The sequence below is a fragment of the Leuresthes tenuis genome, unplaced genomic scaffold, assembly GCF_036924035.1.
Source record: "Leuresthes tenuis unplaced genomic scaffold, fLeuTen1.0.hap1 SCAF_19, whole genome shotgun sequence".
In the NCBI taxonomy this organism is placed as follows: Eukaryota; Metazoa; Chordata; class Actinopteri; order Atheriniformes; family Atherinopsidae; genus Leuresthes; species Leuresthes tenuis.
In genome coordinates, this window is record NW_027325373.1 from 16,937,946 (window position 1) to 16,962,798 (window position 24,853).

General features: G+C 39.5%; 2 protein-coding genes and 4 non-coding genes across 12 annotated transcripts in view; 1 reads left to right on the top strand and 5 right to left on the bottom strand.

Moving 5' to 3' along the window:
• Positions 1-22,807, top strand: part of usp20 (ubiquitin specific peptidase 20) — a 100,335-nt gene extending 77,528 nt beyond the window's left edge. The window contains exons 2-26 of one of the 7 annotated variants that reach the window (XM_072371786.1): positions 6,106-6,211; positions 6,419-6,609; positions 6,818-6,871; positions 7,175-7,237; positions 7,360-7,500; positions 7,632-7,734; positions 7,972-8,041; positions 8,156-8,269; positions 8,381-8,474; positions 9,271-9,778; positions 9,883-10,032; positions 11,019-11,131; positions 11,488-11,660; positions 14,943-15,037; positions 15,116-15,149; positions 15,258-15,303; positions 15,432-15,612; positions 15,785-15,911; positions 16,002-16,171; positions 16,871-16,952; positions 17,906-18,014; positions 18,126-18,228; positions 18,319-18,387; positions 18,480-18,648; positions 18,991-22,807. In XM_072371786.1, coding sequence (XP_072227887.1) covers positions 6,532-6,609; positions 6,818-6,871; positions 7,175-7,237; positions 7,360-7,500; positions 7,632-7,734; positions 7,972-8,041; positions 8,156-8,269; positions 8,381-8,474; positions 9,271-9,778; positions 9,883-10,032; positions 11,019-11,131; positions 11,488-11,660; positions 14,943-15,037; positions 15,116-15,149; positions 15,258-15,303; positions 15,432-15,612; positions 15,785-15,911; positions 16,002-16,171; positions 16,871-16,952; positions 17,906-18,014; positions 18,126-18,228; positions 18,319-18,387; positions 18,480-18,637 — 2,835 coding nt within the window. In that variant the 5' untranslated portion in view covers positions 6,106-6,211; positions 6,419-6,531 and the 3' untranslated portion in view covers positions 18,638-18,648; positions 18,991-22,807. Of the gene's footprint in view, positions 1-6,038; positions 6,226-6,418; positions 6,610-6,817; positions 6,872-7,174; positions 7,238-7,359; positions 7,501-7,631; positions 7,735-7,971; positions 8,042-8,155; positions 8,270-8,380; positions 8,475-9,270; positions 9,779-9,882; positions 10,033-11,018; positions 11,132-11,487; positions 11,661-14,942; positions 15,038-15,115; positions 15,150-15,257; positions 15,304-15,431; positions 15,613-15,784; positions 15,912-16,001; positions 16,172-16,870; positions 16,953-17,905; positions 18,015-18,125; positions 18,229-18,318; positions 18,388-18,479; positions 18,649-18,990 lie in introns of those variants that run through there. The other 6 variants (XM_072371789.1, XM_072371785.1, XM_072371790.1 and 3 more) reach the window with 6 other exon arrangements.
• On the bottom strand, positions 139-3,272 carry rpl7a (ribosomal protein L7a). Its single transcript, XM_072371794.1, has 8 exons — positions 3,195-3,272; positions 2,251-2,371; positions 1,906-2,055; positions 1,496-1,636; positions 1,072-1,151; positions 705-835; positions 368-437; positions 139-275 (listed from the first exon to the last, which is right to left on the bottom strand). Exons 1-8 carry the CDS (start codon positions 3,195-3,197, stop codon positions 171-173), a joined length of 801 nt encoding a protein of 266 aa, XP_072227895.1. The 5' UTR covers positions 3,198-3,272; the 3' UTR covers positions 139-170.
• LOC140277602 (small nucleolar RNA SNORD36) lies at positions 934-1,009 on the bottom strand. Its single transcript, XR_011909109.1, has one exon. It is a non-coding gene; the product is annotated as a small nucleolar RNA SNORD36 (small nucleolar RNA).
• Positions 1,240-1,312, bottom strand: LOC140277605 (small nucleolar RNA SNORD36). Its single transcript, XR_011909111.1, has one exon. It is a non-coding gene; the product is annotated as a small nucleolar RNA SNORD36 (small nucleolar RNA).
• LOC140277606 (small nucleolar RNA SNORD24) lies at positions 1,716-1,787 on the bottom strand. Its single transcript, XR_011909112.1, has one exon. It is a non-coding gene; the product is annotated as a small nucleolar RNA SNORD24 (small nucleolar RNA).
• On the bottom strand, positions 2,133-2,205 carry LOC140277607 (small nucleolar RNA SNORD24). The gene has a single exon (XR_011909113.1). It is a non-coding gene; the product is annotated as a small nucleolar RNA SNORD24 (small nucleolar RNA).
• Positions 22,808-24,853: the final 2,046 nt, after the last annotated feature.

Below are 24,853 nucleotides of genomic sequence, written 5' to 3' on the forward strand. Positions count from 1 at the left end.
CATCATCTTTAAACCAGTAAATTATATGGAAAATTGGACAAATCTCGTTTCATGTTACTACATTCATTGCACTGAATGAATAAGTAAGTGGTCACAAAATAGCATGTTTACTTTGAATAACAAAGACAAAAACCCGTATTAGGACATACACTTTTTTTATTCCAAACATTTTAACCAAGCTTGGTTGCCAGTTCCTTGGCCTTAGCCTTCTCCAGCTTAGTGATGCGGGCTGTGGACTTGGGGCCCATGATGCCACCTCCCCAATGACGACGGATCTGAAAAACAAATTTCAGACGGTTACAAAAAAAGAAAATATTTCATGATGCAAATATTTACATTGTGGACACCACAGACAACCGTTACTCACCTCTTCATATCTGTCATTGTAGTTGGTCTTAATGGCTTCAACAAGCTTAGCAAGTGCACCTTTATCCTCACTATGAAAGACAAAAGTAGTCTGTCAGAACTGACACTTTACAGACAAAGTATAATAATAAAAAAAATAGATAAAGTGCATCACTGATACCACATTTAAATTCATGTTGGCTCTCGTACATAACTGGATTAAAAACTTAAAAAGGGTATAACAATCCAAAGCAATATTTTCAGACATGTTTCAGCCATGCATGAAGCACTATCTGAATAGTAGAAAAACCTGCTAAATACTTCAGTCACAGCAGAGTTCAGCTCATATTTACACTTACGGGTTAATTGTTGTGAAGGCAAGTGAAGTGCATGTCTTTCTGTGCACCAGTCTGCCCAGTCTAGCCTTGCCCTTGATGATACAGTATGGGACACCCATCTTGCGGCACAGAGCAGGCAGGAATACAACAAGCTGAAAAAAAAAAGTAGGGGAAGTACAGAAACACGAATTAGTATTTCTGTTCAGCAAATCTGATCAATATGTGGAATTAAACTTTCTAAGTTGTGGCCTCTGCTCAGGGTTAAAAAGCTCGTTGTTTTGATCCACACAGAGGATTCAGGTGAAGAAATTCAGACATCATTGCCAGTGACCACTTTTCTACGCTAACCTGGACTCATTACAAATACAAAATATTGCACCTATTTTACCTCAATTGGATCCACATCATGGGCAATGACGACCAGCTGGGCTTTCTTGCTCTCCACCAGAGAAGTGACAGTGTTCACACCTTAGATGAACAGTAATATGGCAATTAAATTCTGATTTGCAACATACCTGCCATAAAATTAAAAAAAAACCCTCTTCATATTATGGCCAATGCTCAGGGTTAAAAAGCTCGAAACACATCAAGGCAAGTTTCAGGTGAAGAAATTCACGTCATCACTGCATTCAGGCCAAACTAAACATAGGTGCACCAACGTTTTAATGAGAGGTGTCTTAAATAAATTAAGTTCTATCATAACAGGTGATGTTCAATAACATACACAACTTCATAGTGAATTGAAAGTACCAGCAACACAAAAAACAGTGCTGTTTCCACAGCTCTACAGCAACAGGGCCAGTATTCCTCACCTGCACGGAGGACGGGAGGCCTCTTGGTTGGGGTATCTCCCTTTCCAGCAGCCTTCTGCTCAGCACGAGCCAGCAGCCTCTGCCTCTTCTCTTGCTTGGTCTCTGGTCTGTACTTGTGGGCCAGCTTAAACAGCTGGGTGGCTGAGGAAGAACACAATAAATTACACACCCCACAGCCAAACGAGGAGGTGACTCTAATCATCTAATCATCTCGCACAGCTGCATCAGTGATCTTGGTGGGAATGGTCAGCACAACTAATCAGATAGCAAATATCCTTTCACATCATTTGCAAAGAGGCAACGGTACCGTTTTGGACTTCAAGCCAACCTTGAAATACTCAAGCCCTCTTACTGACTTTCATGTAAAACAGAATTCTTTTCCTGAGGAATCAAACGTTTTCAAATCTCACCAGTCTGGCGGTCCAGAGCCTGGGTAAACTGGTTGATTGCAGGGGGAACCTTCAGACGCTTGTAGAGGATGGAGCGTTGCCTCTGCAGGCGGATGTAACGAGGCCATTTCACAAAGCGTGTCAAATCACGCTTTGGCTGAATATCCTGGCCTGTAGATAACAAAAAATAAATACTTTATATCGGTTTTCAGTACACAGGCACATCATTTCCCACTATCTGTTTAAGGTGCATCAGAGATCTTGGTGGAAGATTGTCTTCATTGGTAATACGATAGCAAATATTGTTATACATCATCTGCACTATAGGTGAACAATACCCTGCTCACCTAAAATACAACTACTTACCTATGCCAAAGTTCTTTGGCCTCTTCTCAAAGAGGGGGTTGACAACTTTCTTGGCCTCATGTTTTTTGGCCACAGAAGGGGCCGGTGCCACCTTCTTCCCCTTAGCCTTCTTTCCCTTAGGCTGTCAAGAGCAAAGTAGAGTAGAGTTAGAAAAAATATACAAAATCTAACCCAATATGAGAATTTACATGCATCTTAAAAGCACAGATTAAGTCACGGAAGCTTAAGGTGCTCCATTATATCCTCCATTTAACACAGAAACAGCTATACTAATGTTGCAGTATTAAAGAGCTTCACCATGCTTCCTTTAAAACACAGTAGACCTCACATCAACAATCTGACGAGATTAACGCATGGAAGTGAAGCTGAAACATCATGGAGCTAACCCAAGCCGGCTACACTAACAATGAATCTGTTACACTTAAAACACTCAAATTGAAAACTTACAAACTGAATGGAAGGTTTCACTAGTAACACTAATACGTAGCTTAGTTATAATTGCATCTGCGAAATGTAATGTTAGCATCTTTAGTCAAAGATGAGGCCTATTCACCCAACTCCGCCTGCTACGGTGCCCAAACTCTCATTCAAACTCTACGGAATTGTTTAGTCTTGCTGCATTCCAGCTAGTCGCATTAATAAAATAAACTACAACAGAGTATATATTAATGAAGAAGTGGCGAGTCCAACGTGTTCCCAGGAGTTAGCTTTAGCTTCCGATAGGTAGTCACAGCGCTGCTCGTACCGGCTAGACATCAGTCACTTGGACCCAATTTTACTCATTAACTACATCACATCCAGTCGCAATATTGACGTGGAATCCACACGAAAGCTTAAAAGACTTGGTAGAAACATTCTACATTGTAATAAAAAACATGCAGACAAGGATGCAAACAGATACAACAGCTAAAACATTTCCTCAGAAAGATCAGCTATGTACCCACCATGTCGGTTCAGGCAGAAAGGAAGACAAGGGGATTGTGGGTAAATTAAATACCGCGAGGTTTGCGGATTGAGCAGTGTGCGTTTAGGGGCACCGATCTGGAGTCAGATTTCTCAGCTACTCACTTCCTAGAAAAGCATGGTAGAATTACTTTAAAACAGACTCAGAATCTGTTAACCATGTTACTGTATAATCTTAATACGTGTCGTACGTCATGCTGAATTGAACAGAAGCGACCATTATTTTGGCTTCCGTTGCTTGTAATTTATTCATTTGTTTGTGATTTGATTAAAATGCTAGATGTTTAATTTAAACGTTTTTAACCTAAGTTACATGTCTCAGTTTCATATGTTAATCTCTCTGACATAGAGTAGAAAGGGCGCCCTAAAAATGTGTTTCTTTTATTTACAGCTTGATAACTGCATTAGTAGTAATATGAATAAAATCAATGTATTATTATTGAGAAATCATATTTTTATGAACATGATTGGTTTTATCTAATTTTTTTCAACTTAGTTTTAAGTCAATACTGAATACAGTTTACATACATGTCATAATTTCCATGTATTAGTTAACAGAACAGTTTTAAGAAATTGATTGTACCACGGTTTCCTGTTGATTGAAGGAGTAGTGACAGTAAAAACGTAAGAAGGCTAATTTGGAATTGAATGACATTGATATGCTTTGATTATGATTGTATTACAATGAATTGGAATGTAACTGACTTGACGTGGACTGTATCTTTGAAGTGCCATGAAATTGTATTTGTGTTGTTTTGGAGCTATATAAATAAAACTGAATTGAATTTAACTGAAATTGAATGTATGGGGTGAGTCTTTAACTGAGTTTTGTAGCATGATAACCTGTAAACTAGAATTAGCTTAGTCTGGATTCTCCTTACCTGCTTGTGACTGACTTTACCTGCCTGGCGCTGTGTTGACGTCACAATTCACACATTGACCAGTGCAATAAGCATTCACAATAGAGCAAATAAAAACATATTACATGTTGGAAATTAGGTATTTTAGTATTTCATTCTTCGTATTAGATGATCTTGAATTTGATGGCAGCAACACATCTCAAAAACACTGGGATGAGGGCAACAAAAGGCTGGAAAAGTGAGTGATGCTAAAAAGAAACAGCTGGAATTGCCACTAATTAGGCTGATTAGGCTCTGTGTGCAAGGACACAACTGAAAATTTATGTTAGATGCCCGTGATCTTCAAACTGTCAAGCAGCTAGGGGAGAAGGTCCATCTGGCTTGTTATCAGCACTCAGTTCAAAAGACTGCATCTCTGATGGTATGAGAGTGCATTTGTGCCTTTGGAATTGGCAACTTGTACATCTGAAACACAGCTGAAAGGTATATACAGGTTTTAGAGCAACATATGCTCCCATCCAGAAGACACCTTTTTCAGGGAAGGCCTTGCATATTCCAGCAAGACAGTGCTAAAGTGCATCTATTAGAACAGCATGGCTTCATGGTAGAATAGTCCAGGTACTAGACTAGTCTGCTAGCGGTCCTTTCTCTAATTTGGCACTACATGAAATAGAAAACAGAGCCATATATCAGAAAATAATGGGTCAACATATCTCTCCCAAACGTCCACCAACTGGTCTCCTCAATTCCTCCAAAGAAGAGTGGATGTTACACAGTGGTAAACATGGCCCTGTCCCAGCCTTTTTCAGACATGTCTCTTCCATCAAATTCAAGATGAGCTAACAATTTTCATGAAATAGTAAAATGTCTCACTTTCAACATTTGATATGGTTTCTGTGTTCTGTTTTGAGTAGAATGTTGGTTCATGATATTTTCAAATCATTGCACAGTTGTTTTCTTTACATTTTACACACCATATCAATTATTTTGGAAACATTTTTGTGTTTTCTCTCTTCATTTCACACACTGGTGAATAGAAACAAGTTTCTATTCATCTGACAGTAGTAGCAGTTTTCAGAAGGTGGATGTACTGTCTTTGAAATTGTCCTCGTATGGACACTCAAAGTTTATTGCAGTCTAGTGACATTTCTATAGATGTGTGTCAATATCATAGTATGTCTATGTCTATTTTCCACATCCTATTCCAATAGATCAAATTATACCAGGACTAGACAGTGATACAGGCTCATTGTGAGAGCGTGATAAATCTTTATAACTTTGTAATTTAATAGTATCCCAGAAAGATAGGGGAATTAGGAAACCAAGTTTCAAAGATTTAGTCTCTTAACAGCAGCAAATTGGATATTTTGTAACTTTTGTCATTTGTAATGTGCAGTTAAATATTTACAATAGGCTACAAATCTATTTAAAACTTTTCGACGATATAAAGAAAATGTTGCGTCGTCGATAAATGTAGCCGCGCATTATATACTACTAAACGTGCCCAACAAGCGCTATATAAAATGGCTCTATCTTGATGTGAACTCCAAACGTGGAGCAGTTAAATTTACTAAAAGGTGGCGACCTCTGCTGGTGGCTTGAAGATAATTCAGACCGACCCAAACAGCACATATTTAACCGACGTACATGCGTACGTCACTTCCGTTGATATACATATTTATGAAAACGGGATAAAACATGTTATAGCTTACCTGTATTTTATGTGTATATAAAATAATCTATCTATCCAGCTATATATCTACCTTTCAATCAATCTGTCTATGGAAGAAAGTTTACCAAGCTAAAAAAATGTTTGATAAGCATTCATACCAGACAGGAACAAAGAAAATATAGCTTTAATTTTTTGAATTTTCTTTTAAATTTTTTTAACTGACTTCTTCAAACTGGGCTGACTTGTTGTGCCCCATCACCCCACTCTCCTCCCACGTCGCGCAGCGCCTCACCGGGCCGCGTTGCGGATGGGGGTGGGGGGCTCTCTGAGGATGGTCGCTGTATTACGTCGGTAATACAGCTCCTCTTCTTGTTAGCACACTGTCACCTGGTCGCTGTCAATATGGGTTGTTTACAGAAAGATAAGAAATAACCACTATCATCGCGGCAGCTCCTTCTCTTCTGCGGTAATTACATGTTCGTTTATAACAACTGTCATCGTTGTAAACCGGTTGTTCAGAGCCTTCTTAGGTAAACATTGGGCCTGTCACTCTGTTGAGCTGTCAGCCTCCAGGTACATTGGAGGGTCTATCATGTGATAAGACAGTTAAAGCGTGATGTAGACGTATTACATATGTTTGAGTTACCAGTGTATTGGATTTCTGTGCGTGCAGATCGTGTTTTGTGTTCAGCTGACGAAGCTAGCTGTTGCTACAACATCCTCTGACTGAATTACTCAGTTTTTCTGTCTAAGGAGCACACGTCTCCTTGAAGACAGTAAATAACCATGGCAGAGCAAGACGTTTGTCCTCACCTGGACTCAATAGGCGAGGTGACCAAAGAGGATCTCCTTCAGAAGTCCAAGGTGTGTTTTTATGATTTGACAGAATACCAACTATTTGATGCCTGAGTGTTGATTTAGTTATAAACCACGTGAGTGAGAACATTTACAATGATCTAGGTTGAGATTGCATGCTGTTTGTTGTGGATGAGCCAAAATGCATGTACACACGAATAATTTCAATCTACTTTTGCTCATATATTCTATTCCATTCTCCACCTTTATTTTGCAGGGAACTTGTCAGTCATGTGGAGCCGGGGGCCCAAATCTATGGGCTTGTCTGCAGGTAGGGTCAGGCCTCAGTGCTGTTTTAAATACTTTAAATATGGCTTAGCCTGGCTCACCTTATATAAAGGATGCCTTCTGCAACAACAACAGGCACTTATCCTACATCCTCTGATGTTAAGAGGCAGGTGCCTGCTTAATAATTAATGAGTGTGGTACATAAACGTATTCATAAATGCAGCTGCTCTCAGAAATGCAAGCAACAAAGATTATTATTTTTTTGGATGACAGTGTTTCTTTGCAAGATAGATAAGAAGATTCAGTTCTGTCAGATCCTATCTCAAACAGTGTTTCTGCTATCTAGAGTGACTGTCCGTATGTCGGATGTGGAGAGTCCTACTCTGATCACAGCACCCTGCATGCGCAGGTAAAACCATCTCAGACTAAACATACCTGCAAGGCTTTTTCTCCTTTTGAGCAGCCCACCTCTTTGGCTGCTAGAGCGTGTATTTGATCAAAAGAAAGATGTTGTTTATGTTCATCCTGTAGGCCAAGAAGCACAACCTGACAGTGAACCTGACCACCTTCAGGATCTGGTGTTATGTGTGCGAGCGGGAAGTGTTCCTGGACCAGAGGCCGGCCCTGGTGCCTGTGCCAGCTGCAGCCCACCACTGCAAAGCCACAGAGCTGGTATGAGTTCAGCTCAGCTCGCCACGTTATTTTCTGACTTTTCATGCTTGAATAGTTAAAAACAAGGAAAATACACACACACACACACACACACTAGATGAACTCATGATATGCATTAATGGTTTTCCTAGGATGCAGCTCCACACCCAACAGGTCACCCACTAAAAGCAGTACCAATTGCTGTGGCAGAGGAAGAGGGTTCAGAATCAGAGGAGGATGAACTAAAACCCAGAGGTACACCGAGTCGAGCTCTTTCTCCAGAACTGTGTATTTGATACAGATTAATTTATGATAAAGAGTCCCAGCATTGATAAAAAAGAAATCTGATCCAAGCACATCCAAGGAAGTGATCATAGCTGCTGTTTTTTGAGACCTAAGAACAATGACTTATAAGCCTCCTTTTTTTTTTCTTTTAATCCACACCAGCATTGATGGTTAGTTTTTGGTGGGTGTTGTCCTTTTTGCCTTTAGGCTTGACAGGAATGAAAAATATCGGAAACTCCTGCTACATGAATGCTGCCCTTCAAGCCTTGTCCAACTGGTGAGTTCACTTTCTCACTTAAGTTTTGGCTAATTCTCAGGAATGTGACTCATTTCTTTGTTTGTGTTTGCTGTTCTTATCGTGTAATGTGTTTGCTCTCGCTTTCTTCACCAGCCCTCCGCTCACTCAGTTCTTCCTGGACTGCAGTGGACTTGTACGGACTGATAAGAAGCCTGCCCTGTGTAAGAGCTACCAGAAACTCATCTCAGAACTCTGGCATAAGAAGCGGTAAGAACACTTCAAACTAAACGGCCTTCGTATAACATTCGGCTGCAAAATGTCTAAGTATTCATTTTCAAATGTCTTCAATTGGATCTCTCTCATGACCTACCTTCTCAGGCCCAGCTATGTGGTGCCTACCAGCCTGTCCCACGGCATCAAACTGGTAAACCCCATGTTTCGAGGTTATGCTCAGCAGGTAGGCACCCAGCAGGTAACTACACCTGGCAACACTCAGAAGAAGCTGGATGCTGTCCTTATTTTTGGTGTTTTTTGGTTATTTTGTGTGTTTTTTTTTACAGATGTTATTTTGTTTTTGCTGCTAACATACAGACATTCATGAATATGTGCTTTTACTTCCCCAGAGCCACAAAAAGTACATCTGTTTAGGGGACTATGGGAAAGGATGAATATGTCTCTGTAATCGCTGCATATTTTTGTCAATCTGGCCAACCCCCTCTAAGAGATTCTACAGTTCATTTCTTGTTTGGGATTGGCTCCCGCTGCTTAGGAAATCTGTGGGTAACATTGTGGCCATGATTTAAATAAGACCTCATGGGTTCATTTTGATGAACTAAAGTAATTGTCCTTTGATGCACCAGCTTTAAGTTTGGAAACATTAAATCTTTGAAAACGAAGACTGAATCACAAATCACCTGTCAGTCATTTCGTCCGACACAGTATCAGCAAAAGAAATCAAATGCTTAAAGAAACCTCAGTGTCATGATTTCCGTCCACCTTTCCTCCTCTGACCGTGTTACACCTGTCTCTCTGTCATGTTTGGCTCTGGTTTGTTGCGTGTTTCATTTGTAACTGGACTGAAAAAGACATTTTAATATTTGCCTGTCTTTTGTGGATCTGGTTGGTTTGCAAAAAATGATTACTTATGAGTTATTAATTTTTTATTTCTACCATCTATCTGTGTACGTCTTCCCCACAGAAGTCCAGCCTCTGTTAATGAAGGCACAGTTATCAGTATTTTGAGTTTACATGGATCTGTCTCGCTCCAGGACACCCAAGAGTTCCTGCGCTGTCTGATGGACCAGTTACACGAGGAGCTGAAGGAGCCTCTGAAAGAGTGCAGCATGAGCGGGGAGGGAAGTGACGGAGAGGAGAGAAGAGACGGAGACCGCTCCCCGTCTGAGGATGAATTCCTGTCCTGCGACTCTGGCTCCAGCAGTGACCGGGGGGAGGGCGGAGGGCTTGGTGAGAGCGAGCTGCTCTTGCAGGACGAGTGCGATGGGGTCAGGTCACCGGCTGTGGGAATGGTGGGTACCGGTTCCGCAGCGGTGATCTCGGAGAAGGAGAGGCTGAAGGAAAAGAGGGTGCCTGGCTCACCCCTCCGTGGAGGCTCACAAGAAATGGATGAAGATGCTGATGTGGACACAGCAGCTGAGGAAGGGGCTCCTGACAGGGGGGAGGAAGAGGAGTTAGCCCCAAGCCCAAACACTGAGGTCCAAAGCCAAGAGAACAACCAGACATCGAATACAGGGCCGCTCCAGAGCAGCAACGCCCCAGGTAGAAGGCCAGCAGGAATATAAAAGTTCATTTTAGAACTTTATATATGATTATGAAACTCTAAATTAAGAATTCTGTGCTTATTGTGTGTTTTTTTTTTTCAGAGCCAGACAATGAAGCATCAATGGCCCAACCTCAGTCCACTCCCTGCAGTCCTGTGCGAACCCTTCAGGAACTGCATCCCAAACTGTCCTCCAGTCCGCCACGCTCCAGCCCCCTGCGCTCTGCAGGACCGGCGTACTCCTTCAAAAAAGGTAAGCCGTGTCTGGGATTCAAACAGCTGCTTAGCCAGCCACATGCCACTGGGGATGGCAGAAATGCTCTGTGTAAAGCTTCGGTCCAGGATGAAATATTTATTTAACTGTGGGGTAAAGGTGGTACAAAATTTGGTTTCTGGACAACGTGACTTTGATTGTTAATTTTGATTGGGACATTTTCATTAAATCAATTCATGATAAATTGTCACGACTCAGCGGTTAATGCAGTGCTATGGATGGGTCAAAAATACAGTTTTCGTGATTTTAGTGACTTTGTAACTAAAAGCCACGATGATAAACACGCACTGCGTTGTATTTCCTGCCTGCTAATGTCATTTCCTAACATTAGCTAATGTTACCATGTGCTCACAGATATTTGACCTACTTAGGTCTCATCCTGATTCCTATCACTTGGCCTTTCCACTCTCTCTTGCATGCTGGCATGTAGGGTGGTCTCGTTTTTATGGATCAAGGAGAGGTGATCATATAGCCATATTTTGCTCTTTGACTCCACCTACAGTTGTAGGATGCGACACCACTGTCGTTACAATGAACCTCTGTCTGAGCCTTGCGCATGTACAGCTATGCACGTTCATTTGTTGTCATGCTTTTCCAAAGCTAATGTGCACTGTATATATCTCCATGCCGTGTATTGCAAGTCATCCGAGAACATTTATCTTCATCTTTATTCATCTATGAGGCTTTATCTGTGAGGCAGAGATGATACGAATAAAGTTTTAACTTAAGTCTTAACTACTCAAAAATGGCCCGGATGAACACGCTGCTGTTGTAATATTGGGTATTTCCTGTTAGTAAAGTAAATGTCTGCTGTATATGAATATGTTTCATTAGTTTTTATTTCAGCTGTTGTTTGCCTTTTTTCCTACTTTGGAAAGCAGTACTTAGGATAGCTGTGTTTAAAGTCCTTTTGTCAGCTGAGAGTTTGTTCTCTAACATCGCCCCTGCCGCCGCGTGTCTTCCAGCTCAGCTGCTGCTCAGTTCCAGGAAGAAGAAGCAGTCTCATTATCGCAGTGTGATCTCTGACATCTTTGACGGCTCCATCCTCAGTCTGGTTCAGTGTTTAACCTGTGACAGGGTGAGATGTGCTTCACAGGATTCAACACTAGGGGAGGTTGCTTTCATATTGTATTGGAGATAGGATTTAAAATATAATATATAATACTTTAAATTTAATGAATACAATTCAAACCTAAGAAGGATTCTATATTTTATTTCAGTGATTATAAAGTCTCTTTTATCTGATTTGAGCAATCAAATATGCATGAAAAAAATATATATATCTTCACAGTTTTAACAGGAATTAACTGGCATTAGTTCTCATTATTATTACCACCTGCAAAGGTTAATGTCAAAAGGTTTGTTTTTTTTAATTAACACAATGTTTAAAACTAGAAGCATGCCTTGTAATTCAGTTCTCTTAATGTGTTACAGGTTTCTACCACCGTGGAGACATTTCAGGATTTATCCCTCCCTATTCCTGGCAAAGAAGACCTGGCAAAGCTCCACTCCTCCATCCACCAGAACCTGCCTGTAAAAACCGGCGTGTGCCCCGACAGTTACGGCTCACAGGGCTGGATCTCCTACATCATGGACTCCATACGCCGGTTAGTGACTCACATGTCCCCATCATAGTTAAAGAAGAAGGAAGAACGCTTGGAACAATCTTGAGTGCTGGCACGTAAATGATGTGGAAACCGATTACGCACAGAGTAAAGTGCTGATTAGTGTTTTACTGTGCATTATTTTGACTTTGTCACCAGATGTTTTTCTTTAGAGATTAGAGCCGTAAGGCGTCAGGGAAATGCTTTGGATAGGAAGTAGGCAAGTACGATCTTGAATTGAACACTTCCTTGATAAGAAAGTCCAAGTTCAAGTTTTTTTTCTGAAAGGGAAACTTCCTGGGTAAATGGAATTTTAGCTGCATTAGACGCAGATGTGTTTGGGAAGTCTCTAAGATGACGCATACGATGGTATACATCAAGCTTCGACAGATCTACCAAGTCAATGTATATGTTTATTGTTTTGTTTGCTGCCGTCTCCTGCATTAACTCTCTTTGTAGCATACAAATCAACTGTCATTTTGAATTTCCCATTTTTGATGACATGTGCAGCATTACATTGGAAGCAGCAGCAGCATTGTGCAACTTGGCTTGTTACAAGAAACAGCGATGAACAGCTGGTTTATCACCTTCTTTGGAGTGTGACAGACAAGGCAGCTTTATTTGTATGACACAATTCAACAACAAGGTGATTCAAAGTGCTTTACAGAAACGTTAAAACAGTAGAAATAAAAAGCACAATTTAAGATTTAAACAAAGAAGAAAGACATAAGAACAATAGATACAATCGGAACAATAAAGATAAGATTGAATAAAAATGTAATAAAATTATATATATGAAAGATAAGATCAAATAAACTGTGAAAACAATGTAAATGATGATAAAATCAGTAGTTAAAACATGATTACGTTTTGAAATTCAAGCTTATTTGGAGCTTTATTCAAATGCAGCTGAAAATAGAGTCTTCAACCTGGACTTAAATACACTGAGTGTTTCAGCTGATCTGAGGCTTTCTGGGAGTTTGTTCCAGACATGTGGAGCATAGAAGTTGAATTCAGCTTCTCCATGTCTGCTTCTGACTCTGGGAACTGATAAAAAAACGGATCCAGATGACCTGAGGGGTCTGGAAGGTTCATAGTGGGTCAGGAGGTCATCCTAGAGACCAGAGCTTTATAGACCAGCATCAGAACTTTAAAGTCTATCCTCTGATGGACAGGCAGCCAGTGTAAAGACCTCAGAGCTGGACTGATGTGCTCCACTTCTTTGGTCTTAGTGAGGACTCGAGCAGCTGAGTTCTTAATGAGCTGCAGTTGTCTAACTGACTTTTTAGGTAGACCTGTAAAGATGCTGTTACAATAATCAAGCCTACTAAAGATGAATGCATGGACTAGTTTTTCCAGGTCCTGCTGAGACATCAGATCTTTTAACCTCGATATATTCTTAAGGTGATAGTAGGCTGACTTTGTTATTGCCTTAATGTGTTTTTCCAAAATTTAGGTCTGAGTCCATCACTACACCCAGATTTCTGGCCTGGTTGGTAGTTTCTAGGTTTATAGATTGAAGCTCTGTGGTGACTTTCAATCGTTTATCTTTGGCTCCAAAGACAATTACCTCAGTTTTACCTTACTGGAAGTTATCGTAGCAGTTATTTTGTGTTAAAAAGTAATTAAGCTGTTGAAAAACTGCTTTTTCAATGATCTTACTTAAAAATGGGAGATTTGAGATAGGCCTGTAGTTGTTCATTTGCGTCTTGTCGAGATTGTCCTTGTTCAGCAGAGGTTTAATTACAGCTGTTTTTAGTGGCTCTGGAAACACACCTGACGTTAAAGACAGCTTCACGATCAGTAACAGGTCTGACTCCAAAATCTTTGAGACCCCTCTGAAAAATCCTGTTTTATCAGGATGTCTAAACAGCAAGAGGAGTTCAGCTGACGTAAGATGCCCTCCAGGTCTTTACTGTTAATGGGTTGAAACAGTGTCATGGTGTTTAAACCGGTTTTCGGTGGACTTTGTCTGTGAAGAATTTGGCAAAGTCATTGCAGGCCATGGTGGAATGGAGTTCAGTTGCCACTGTCACAGGAGGGTTTGTTGGCCTGTCAACTGTAGCAAATAAGGCCCGAGCATTATGACTGTTTTTGGTGATGATGTCAGAGAAATAGGACTTCCTGTGCATAGTATATTATAAGAGTGAAGTTTCTCTTTATAGATGTCATAATGAACCTGGAGATTTGTTTTTCTCCATCTGCGCTCAGCTGTCCGACACTCTCTTTTCCCATTTTTCACCAGTGTGGACTTTCTTCCTTCCAGAGATAACCTTCACCTTAATGGGAGCAATAGTATCCATAACATTTAACATTTTAGCATTGAAGCTACCGACGAGCTCGCTGACTGAACCCCCGGACAGGGCAGGTGTCGAAGAGAAGCCCTGGTTAAAGAGAAGAAGACATCGCTGCTGTTGAGACATTATAATGACAAACTACACCCCGCGTGTCGGTTGTCACAGCAGAAAATCTGTTATTTGATGATAAAAATCAATGTATTTGGAAGATATGTGGAGTCACTCCAGGGCTGATGGAAAAAAGAGATCAGATAAACTGAGAAATGCCCTAAGATTCTTCAACCATCTCTGAATGCTGAGTTACCAGAAGGAATGCTGAGGATCGAAACTTCACGCAGATATGCCCCCCAAGCTACAATTTCTACTGCAAAGCAAAAGTGCTAACCACCACATCACCGTGCTGCCTTTTGGGAGTTTTTATCTGACTTGAGTCTCGTAACCACTGGATGTTTTTTTGCCTTTCGACTTAACTCACCAACTTCCACCTCAGTGCAGATTCTCTGATAAACCCACTGCATGTGATCTGTCTATTACCATGCAGACAATAACAAAGCAAGTGCTGAGTTGAATCAAACATTTAGCAGCTCAAGTAGAACAAATTTCACTCGTGATTTGGTGTAGGTCGCAACAGAGTTAAAAGGAGACTGAATTTTGCACTTAATTTAAGTGCAGGCACTTCTCCTTGTCTGCTGGATACGTGGATATGTGGCTAAAGAGCGTCTGAAGCCGTGGACATGATCGAGTATGAGCATTGCACTTGAGATGAGGTCTTTCAAGGAGCAAACCTCTGCAAAGGCTGTACACTGGGGCTGAAAGTTGACTTTCTTGAGTAAATATTACTCCAAGTCATTGAACCTGGAGCCATTTAATCACCCCATTTTAGGGTCATTATTCGGTAAGGTGAATGCACTGATTAAAGATTAACAAGGGCCTCTGGGTGTTTATGGTTCTAATGATCGCGTTTGTTTGTGTTGTGCCTTTTGAACAGCTTCGTCGTCTCGTGTATCCCTACTTGGTTTTGGGGGCCCATGGTAACACTAGAGGACTGCCTCGCTGCCTTTTTCGCTGCAGACGAACTCAAGGGTAAACCGTACTGAAATGTGCTTTTCTGCACTAACACGGTGTTACATTTCTGATATTGCATCTTCGTTCTTTTTCCAGGGGACAACATGTACAGCTGTGAGAGATGTAAAAAGTGAGTATGTGCAATGAATCTAAGTTGCTTTGAGAAGCAGTTACATGCTTGAAATACAAGTGGGTTCAACATGCATTTATTCACTCATTAAGACTTTGTTTTCAACAGGTTGAGAAATGGTGTCAAATACTGTAAAGTGTTAAAACTCCCAGAGGTACTTTCTTCCCCCTTTTCTTTTAAAAACTTGATATCTTTCTTGCCTCAGATAAGGGGTTTGGTTTGAGTTGTGGTCGGCAGCAAAAAGTTTTCTCACACATGTCTGGGCCCATGTTTGTCGTGTAGATTCTGTGCATTCACCTGAAACGTTTCCGGCACGAGGTCATGTATTCGTTCAAGATAAGCAGCCACGTGTCCTTCCCACTGGAGGGCCTCGACATGCGACCTTTCCTGGCTAAAGAGAGTCCATCTCAAGTCACCACTTACGATCTGCTATCGGTCATTTGCCACCACGGCACAGCAGGAAGTATGAGAGATCTCTTCATTTCCTTAAGACAGGACCGATTGCGATGTTGTGTCCTTTTTGGTGAACATATCTCAGAAACAGAGAGTACATGTGCAAGCGCTTTATCTGAGCTGAGTAAAAGATTTTCACTAGTTTTTTTTCTTACATTCTCTCATCCTATTTGTTGGTGCAGGTGGACACTACATAGCTTACTGTCAGAATGTGATTAACGGACAGTGGTATGAGTTCGACGATCAGTATGTTACAGAAGTCCATGAGACGGTGGTGCAGAATGCCGAGGCCTACGTGTTGTTCTATAGGTGAGTATAAAAGGACCTCACTGTCCCGAAATAAACACTGGTTTATTCGAAATGTTGTTGTTGATTGTGGTTTTTCTTGGACTGATGCAGGAAAAGTAGTGAGGAATCGGTGAGAGAAAGGCAGAAGGTGGTGGCTCTGGCTAATATGAAGGAGCCCAGCCTGCTGCAGTTTTACATCTCCCGAGAATGGCTGAACAAGTTCAACACCTTCGCGGAGCCAGGCCCTATTAGCAATCACACATTTCTTTGTCAGCACGGAGGTGTGTGGTAAATGTGTCTTCATACTTTTGTCAGAATCATCTCTGGTATCATAGAAAAAAAAAAAAACACAGACATACTTTCTTTAAGGGTAAATTTTCCTTTTTCCACTCAGCTTGTGGAAAAAGATGAAGACTTTCATGTCTGCATTGCAAACAAGAACTTAAGGGCTAATAATCGGACACAAGAAGTAGATCCAACTAATGTGCCACAACAAAAAACCTTGTTATAAAGGTTATACAAAGACATCAAATCAAAGGCTGAAACTCATTTTCTAAGTAAAAAAAAAAAAAGTGAGAACATGACCATGTTTATATTACTTTTCTTTTAACAGCAACACAAATTTTTTAATTTAATCAAATCTTGCCGATAACACTGAGCTAAAGAATGAGCGTTAATGAGCATTCTGTGGGAATTTGCTCTCGTAATAATGACCAAAGGATTTGGCTAGGTACGTTTTGGATAAGACAAACATGGCCTTTCTTTCAATTACCTCCAGATGGCCACACTTGGATTTATCTTGATTAGAAAAAAAACAGCCATGTTGCTTTTGAATTGTAGAATATCACTGAGAAGAGGACAAACAGAAGGACAGCAATAATAAAAGTGTGTTTCTTATGTATTATATTATTACTCTTGTTGAGTACATGCCAGAAAAGATTTCTTCCTCAACACTGACATACTTTTTTTTCTCTGCTCAGGGATTCCTCCTAATAAATACCACTACATAGATGACCTCGTTGTCATTGTCCCCCAGAATGTGTGGGAATACCTTTACAACAGGTAAACATACAAGAAGCTTCATATTCACCTTTTTATCACTGTAATTTCCGTGTCATTGGCTTCCATTTGCCTGAGCAATTCCTCAATGCCTGAAATGTAAAGGTTTGGAATAGTGTATCCTAAAGATGCTGGGATCATAAATCCTAAAACTGTAGGACTCTTTCCTGCTAGAACACACTGATGGGTGTGAAGAGCCAGTTATATACCCAACTTCGTTTTAAGTCTAAGCAATTAAACCTGCCCATTTTAATGTTATATGTTGTGAATGCTTCTTAAAAGAGCCAAAGTAACGGTGCTGCCTCTCACTGGCCATTAATATTAGCTCTAAATAGATCGATTGGTGGTCCCTGTAAAGGCCAGCCAGAGAAGCTGTTACAATTGTTTTTATTTGTGTGAAAGAAGAAGAGAGGACTGCATCTTATCCCTTGGGATTCTTCAGCTCCGTGTATATATGCAACGAGCTGAACTGATGATGTCAAAACACTGATCATAAGTCCAAGCCTCTGGAATTTTAAGCTGAAGCAGTCCCGTGTGGAGCAGCGCAGAGAGTACACAGGTGTTGGCAAAATTTTGTAAGTTGGTGTAATTAAAGTTTCCCAACGAGAGTTAACATGTTAAAACCAAACATCTGAGAGGCAGGCCAAAATATTTAGTAAATTAACTCAACCACACGCAAACCTGCCAGTGGCCCTGCTGCTTTTGGCAAGGAAGCTCCCCCCTCAGATATTTTTTTTCTTCAAAGGCAAAGAGAGAATAACCTAATAGAAGTGTTATTGAATTCATTATGATACATCTCTTCTAACTGGACCTTTACAATCATCTCAATTGCAAAAGTTCTGAAGGCATTGGCAAAACTTATAAACCAAGACTGGTAACTGACTGATTAGCATTTTTCAGTGTTACTGTATCTTTTAGTAACATTCCAATAATGCTGAATACCGTTTCTTTTCTAGTTTTGGAGGGGGCCCAGCTGTCAACCACCTGTACATGTGCGCCATTTGTCAGGTGGAAATCGAAGCTCTAGCTAAACGCAGGAAAACAGAAATAGACACCTTCATCAAGGTAAATACCTGTGTTCTGAAATAGTTCACTTTTGTGTAAATATTTCTTTGCTCTTTATGATGAATGTTAAATGAGCTTTTTTTTTTTTTTTTTTTTTTTTGTCATTTGTAGCTGAATAAAGAGTTTCAGGCCGAGGAAGCTCCAACAGTGATCCTGTGTATCAGCATGCAATGGTTCAGAGAGTGGGAGAGCTTTGTGAAGGGCAAAGACAATGGTATCACTCTGCAAGCTGTAAAGTACAGTTGTCTTTCGGGTTATTTATCCTTTTCCCTTTACAAAATACTTGTTCTCTTTGTTCTCTCAGAGCCACCTGGTCCCATCGACAACAGTAAAATTGGGGTTATGAAAGGAGGACACATACAATTGAAGCAAGGTACACCTCAGGAATGTCTGAGAAAGACTTAAAGGTGGAATTGCAAAAATAGATGGTCAATAAAGACATTTTTGCTGTGTTTCTTACCTCAGGTGCAGACTATGGACAGATCTCAGAGGAGACATGGCAGTATTTGTTGGGCATATATGGTGGAGGTCCTGAAATCGCAGTAAGGCAGACAGTGGCCCCGGCTGACCCCGACAGCCTTCATGGAGAGAGGAAGATTGAAGCAGAGACGAGAGCACTTTGAGCTAAACAGAGGTTAGAATCTTAACTAAGTATATTTAGAATGCTGCGTACTACTTATATATTGTTAACCTATTTATCTGCATGTATGCAGACTTGTAGTCATTTATTTGAATGTACTTTGGGTAGCATGTACCTCGCAGCCTTGATCTTGGGACACGAGACCTCCATTACCACTTTGCTTGCGTCAACCACATGAGTTTATAAATTCCTTCTGACCAGTAGAGAGAAAGTAGAGAGTCTCTTCATGTGGTCATGAGTAATGGAGGCTAGCTTAAATCCCATCTCTTGAGTTAGAGTTTAAAGTCTGTTGGCTCTCAAATAGTTTTTCTTTTATTTTTTCATACATTTCCTAAGGTCAATGGATTCCCCTTTTCACTCCTACCCTCACAGGAAGCTGAGGAATTTGCACCTTGGTGAAGAGGCCCCATCGTGAGCACTTTGTAAATGTAGCAGCATATTATTATGATGCCAAGCCACAAGACGAGGATACGGCACTGAAATATCACATAGTTTATTCATTGGATAGCTCTGATCTTCAGTGTTAAGGTGTAAAAAAAAAGTCTATTTGTATATATAATGATAAGAATAAGACATTGTGTCACATCTCTGGAGCTGTTTTTGGTAGCTGTGGTGTCTCAGTGGCCGCTGTAGCGACTAAATGTCATGTACTGCTTAACTGGCTGTGGCAGGCAGACAGCTCGCTGCTGGTGTTACAAACCAGAATGCTGCGGAGTACTTAACGACAGGCTGATGTTTAGTGTGGACTTTTCTGTTCCATTGGAAGCAACAACCAAGATACATCATCAAGCTTTCTGTTGTATGCCTGTTTACTAGTTACATAGCAAGAAGTGCAGACATGAAGTGAGATATTTCTAATAAATCAAACTGTTGCACCTCCAACCTCAGATGAACGAAGCCCTCAGGAAGTCTTTTTTTTTTTCTTCTTCTTTTTTAAAATTTGTTTCTTTATTTGCAGGTTTGTCTATAACCACAAAACATGCATGTGTGAGTTATAAAAGACTATTTTTGGGCTTGAAATGCATGCAACTGCAAGGAAGGGCATTTTACTGAGAGGATTAAATGCTGAATTTGTTTTGCACAAGCAGTTTATATGTTTGTTTGTGCTTAAATTGATTTGAAAATGGCCTTGCTGTCCTTTGGTTTATGCAAGCGCTATCAGCAAATAGGCATAAGGGCATATGTGTATGGAGGAGGAGATGAGCAGGAGGAAGATGTGCATGTCAAAGTGGGTGATAAGAGAATATGGAGCAACAAAATATAGTTGACTTTTCTTTCAAGAGCTTACAAAGTAAGTTTGTAAATCTTCTGGAACATCAGTTTGAACTACCTAATACCAGCTGCTGGTTGAGATGCCAGTCATTTAGAATAATGCATTGCTCTTTTTTTGTCATGAAAAGGATTTAGCAGTTGAGCAAAAAAAAAAGAGGAGAAAGACTCGATCCTAATTCATTATCACAACTGCCAGTTGACCTAAAATATGAATGAAGTCTCATTTCAGTCTCCACATGCTGGAAGTAGAGTTGGTGAAGTAGCCAGAGCTGCTTGCTGCATTCATTAATTAGTTTTTTCAAATTGTATATATGTAGATTTAATTACCTGGATTATGTAATGGCAACTAAAGTTAAATTGTTATGGCCATCTGTTTCATTTAAACTTGAGAAATCACATGTTAAAACAGATTGGTCTAAATAATACATAATCCATGAAAAACTGGGTTTGTTGCCATGCAGATGAAGCAAATCAAGCCAAAGTTGATCATTTTATCAAATATGATCCATATTTTAAAGCTATGTGTTATGTGCAGCCCAATCCATTGGCCTGCATTTTTTAAAACATTTTCTTTATTTCATTTTATTTTTTCATCATGGAGGACCATAGGAGTCGTAGTTAAGCGTCTTCCTAAGTTTTTATGTACTCAGTTGTGCTTTGACACAGTTTTTAACCTTTTCTTTAAAATTTTGATTCACCCATGACCCTTTTCTGGCCAATCCGAGCTGAAGTGCGATGAGTCAGCATTTACAAGAGGGAAAGTTTTTCTCTTTAAAAATGAATGAGTTGGCCTTTAGCTGGGGAACCAGAGCTGCCTCTTAATAGTTTGTCTATTTCATAATACTGTTCATCAAGGTACACAGTACTTTTTACTTTTACATTTTTCTTTTTGTTAATCTGTCTGAACAATGAGATTTTGATATTTTGGATACATCATATATGATCAGAAAAACAGTCATTGTACATCAAGTACAGTGCCTGTAGCCCTGTCTCAAGAACTGCACACACTCGCATGTTATTCTGTTAGGGTTGGACAAGAATGTTTGAAGGCGCATGAGGTTTGGATTTTCAGCAGCCATCCCACCCCAATTTTAGATTATTATTGTTATCATTTAGCTTAGTTGCTAAACCACCCTGCTGTATTGCCAAATAAGTATGGACGAGTGGCAAAGATTCAGCCTAAAATTCAGCTTAGAATTGTCAAGACCATGTTAGATGATGTAAATTAACATAAAATTAAGAAGTAAGTCATAAGAAATATATGAAGTAAGTCAAAAGAAGTGCAGTCTAATATCTGTCTTGCATTTTAACAAATTATTGAGAAGATCTCAAATTATTTGTTATATTAAAATGTTACAGATAAAAGTCAGTTTGCTATTAGCTAGCTTATAGATAACTGACCAGCTGTTAGCTAACTGGCTTGTAAGGCACAGTTAGCCTGCCCCACAAAATCATCTTACGAGTGCTTCCAAATATTAATTTCGTAAAATCCTTTTTTGAAATAAATTATTATAGACACTTAAGTTTTAAAATAGTACATTGTGGATAGCCGTTGTTTTTATGCTAAACCCAGGCCAACTGCAAGTTAGCAAGCAACTGCTGGCTGTGGATGCTAAATTAATGTGTTTTACTTGCATTAATGGCCAAATCTCCATCTTCAGTCCCCTATTCTTGAAATTTTGACTCGTTTGACACACTCAATACAATACATGCTAAGTAGGTATGCAAAAGTGTAATCATGACATGAGCTGCTTTGCAGTTAACAATGTTCAACACCTTTGCTCGCCATATATTTTGACATGTCTGTGTGGTAAATAATCGGCAGTCACTCATCCTATTTCCATCAAGGTCAATATTATAAATGATCAAAGAAAAGATTATTGGAAATGATCAATATGTTCAGTTTTAGAAAAAGGAACAACAAAATGGAAATTGAATCATAGAAGATTGCAACCCTCTATTGGGTGGGGTAAAAACAGCATTGTTTTTTGAGTTGCATACTGGTGTTTCTTTTAACAGAATGTTGACGTGCATTATCCAGTCATGGGGAACTCAAGACTCTAAGAAAATATATGCACTCCAGTTTCTCTGTCCTCTCTGAAGGACCGTATATAGACTACAAGGTTGTCACCGAACAACTCTGATCTGTTTTGAAATGAGAAGTGTAGGACCAAAAACAATAAGGAAAAAAAAAGACAGCCATTATGAAAGGCTAATAATTTCACCTGTAACATGAAAAAATGTTTGTCATGTCTACTGACTATATTTTCTGTCTTTGCTCATAGTGATCCACATATCATTTTGTTTTCTGAGATCCTCATCAGTTTTAATAAGGAAGGCAACCAGTATGTCACGCATTTCCATTCTTTATCTACAAGAGATAATATCCTTTTTAGCCTGTATTTAGATATGTTTGGGGGAGTATGTGCAATGAACTGAAAGACAAATCATTGTGCAATCTTAGTTCTATCATGTAAGAGGTTCTGCACTGCTGCTAAAACATAACAGTTTGAACAGCCTGGATTACAAAACTGTGGCAGTGCAGGCTATTATAGTGTAATATTACGAATTGTGAGTGTCAGTTCATCCCACCTGTGAATATGTTTGCTCACTTTACAGAACGCAGCTACGTGTGTGAGATTTTCATTTCACAAGAAGATACAAGTGTTGATGTACAGTTCATCGTAAGTGTGATGGCACACAACACGATTAAATTGACTTATGTTTATATTCTATTATGTATGGCTCTTGTGGTCATGACAATGGTGAAGCTTTGACCTGTGGTCAACCACAGTTCAGTGGGATGTCTTAATGTCTGTATAATTGATGTAATCGCTCTTTACCGATTTAATGATTAAAGTTTCCCTGTCTTAAATTTGAATTTTTAAGTTTTTTTATTTTTTTTATTTCTTTAAATGTATTAAAGCAGACTACATTGGAAAAATTAAGGAAGGGGCAGAGGCATGGATGCATTGCTTTGGTTGAACTAGATCTAACTACAGAGTTGTTAAAGGGAAGCTGTAGCTTCTTATGAGGAGGATGACGCTTGTAAAAATTTGACAGGACACTTGACTTTATGGTCACCCTGAGGTGTAAAACACAACAGCACGACACAAAACCATAATAAAAAAAATCTAAAGAGGCACGGCATCATTTATAAAACACTCAAGGCACATTGGAAAATAACATTAAAAGAAACATAGCAACAAAACAAAGAGTCAGCATTCCACAAAATACCACAACTTTTCCCAAATGCATCATTTGAAAATGATGTAATGATTACTTTGGGATGTTAAGAAAATACCCATTATATATCATTAAATGCATGTTTTCGCATTTGTGATGCCTTTTCTGAAACATTGTAATTTTATATCAAATGTAGTGTTCTTTGGAATGTTTTGTATGTTTTTATGTAATGTATCTTTTTAAATGTCATTTTGTTCATTTAAATGTTTTCTTAGAGTGTTCTGTTTCGTTGATTTGTTTTCTGTAATGTTTTGCATTTAGAAATGGCATTTTCTCTGTAGAATGGTCTTTTTGGTGTTGTGTTTTGCACTTTTGGGCGAATAATGATGTCCCAGCGGTTATCTTCTCATTGGGTTGACAAATTTAGTGGGAGCTTTCCATATGAAGTGATAGTTTGACATTTTTTTAAACTATAATTTACACTTTTACCGAGTCAGGTAAGCTCTGTTCCACTCTCAAATGACTAAATATGGTACTGTATGAGAAAGTTGAATAGAGAAATCAGCTGTTGTAGTTTTGTCCAAAAGGTAAGAAAATCTGCCTGTGCTACATCCTTTCTGCTTTTTAAAAAAAAATAAAATAAAAAGATAAATCAGTACAAAAGTCTTTATGCTAAGCTAAACCTATTCCAGCCATTTACATATTTAACATTCATAAATGAAAGTAGGATCAAGCCTATTTTCTCAGAATTTACATGAAGTTGTGAGTAAAGGAATTCCTTAAATGGATATTGGGATTTATCTTGAGTGAAATATATTAGCCTACCCCATACAGGGGACTAAAGATTTCCAAAGATAGACAGACACATCTCCTTAAGCTTCAGTACCAAAACTAGCTTCAGATGCAAAGTCAATATGGAAGTAAAGTCTGGTATTAATGCTCACTCTCCTTATTGGTCATTTGCTTTATTGTTTTTCAATTTCCTTCCATTTTGTTTCAAGATATGCATCCCTGAAACAGAAGTATCTAACATGATTAGAACTTAAAAGTGCCTCGGCTTTTTGACCTAATCTGAAAGTTCTGTAGTTGTCGGGCAATGTGTCAAATACTAGGAATGTGGTAGTCATGGGAGCATTTCTGCCTCTGCTGTATTGATGCATTGGATTCATCTCTTTTAAACTGAATCGAGTGGGCTTCCCAATTGGTACAGTGCTAAAATAAATATCTGCAATCCTTAAACCAAAATTACTCCAGTTAAATCATTTCTCTCTATATTGTTTTTCCAAAAAATTGTATCTAGTATAAGACAGAAAGGGTTCATATGCATTCATTTTAGAAAGACACCAAATCTTATCTGAGGAGCTGTGATGTCATCTCAAGTCCCACACGTATGCTTAGCTGTGTCGAGCGCAGACGGAGACGGAGGCAGACCGAGAAGGAAACACCAGGCTGCTGAGAGGATACGATGCACATAAAGAGCATGCATTCAGAGAACTGACACACTGCTCTCAGGTAAGAGCCACAAACAAAAAATGTTTTATGGGGGTTGACTTGCACAAACGCATGGCTGCAGCATCTGCCACATCATATTACTACAACACATTGTCATGTATCCAGCAGTATGCGTGTGTGTGCGCACAGCTTTGACTCTGTTAAATATTACTGACATGAAGGTTATACAGATGCTTGGATACTAGTTCCACTGTGCAGATTGCATTTCATGAGTCACCAGATATACTGA

What these genes read in the sequence shown, in the direction of transcription:
- rpl7a (XM_072371794.1), bottom strand. An exon ending in ATGATGTGGATCCAATTGAG is followed by an intron (nt 836 to 1,071) that starts GTAAAATAGGTG and finishes TTTTTTTTTCAG; the next exon opens with CTTGTTGTATTCCTGCCTGC. An exon ending in GCCTTCACAACAATTAACCC is followed by an intron (nt 438 to 704) that starts GTAAGTGTAAAT and finishes TGTCTTTCATAG; the next exon opens with TGAGGATAAAGGTGCACTTG.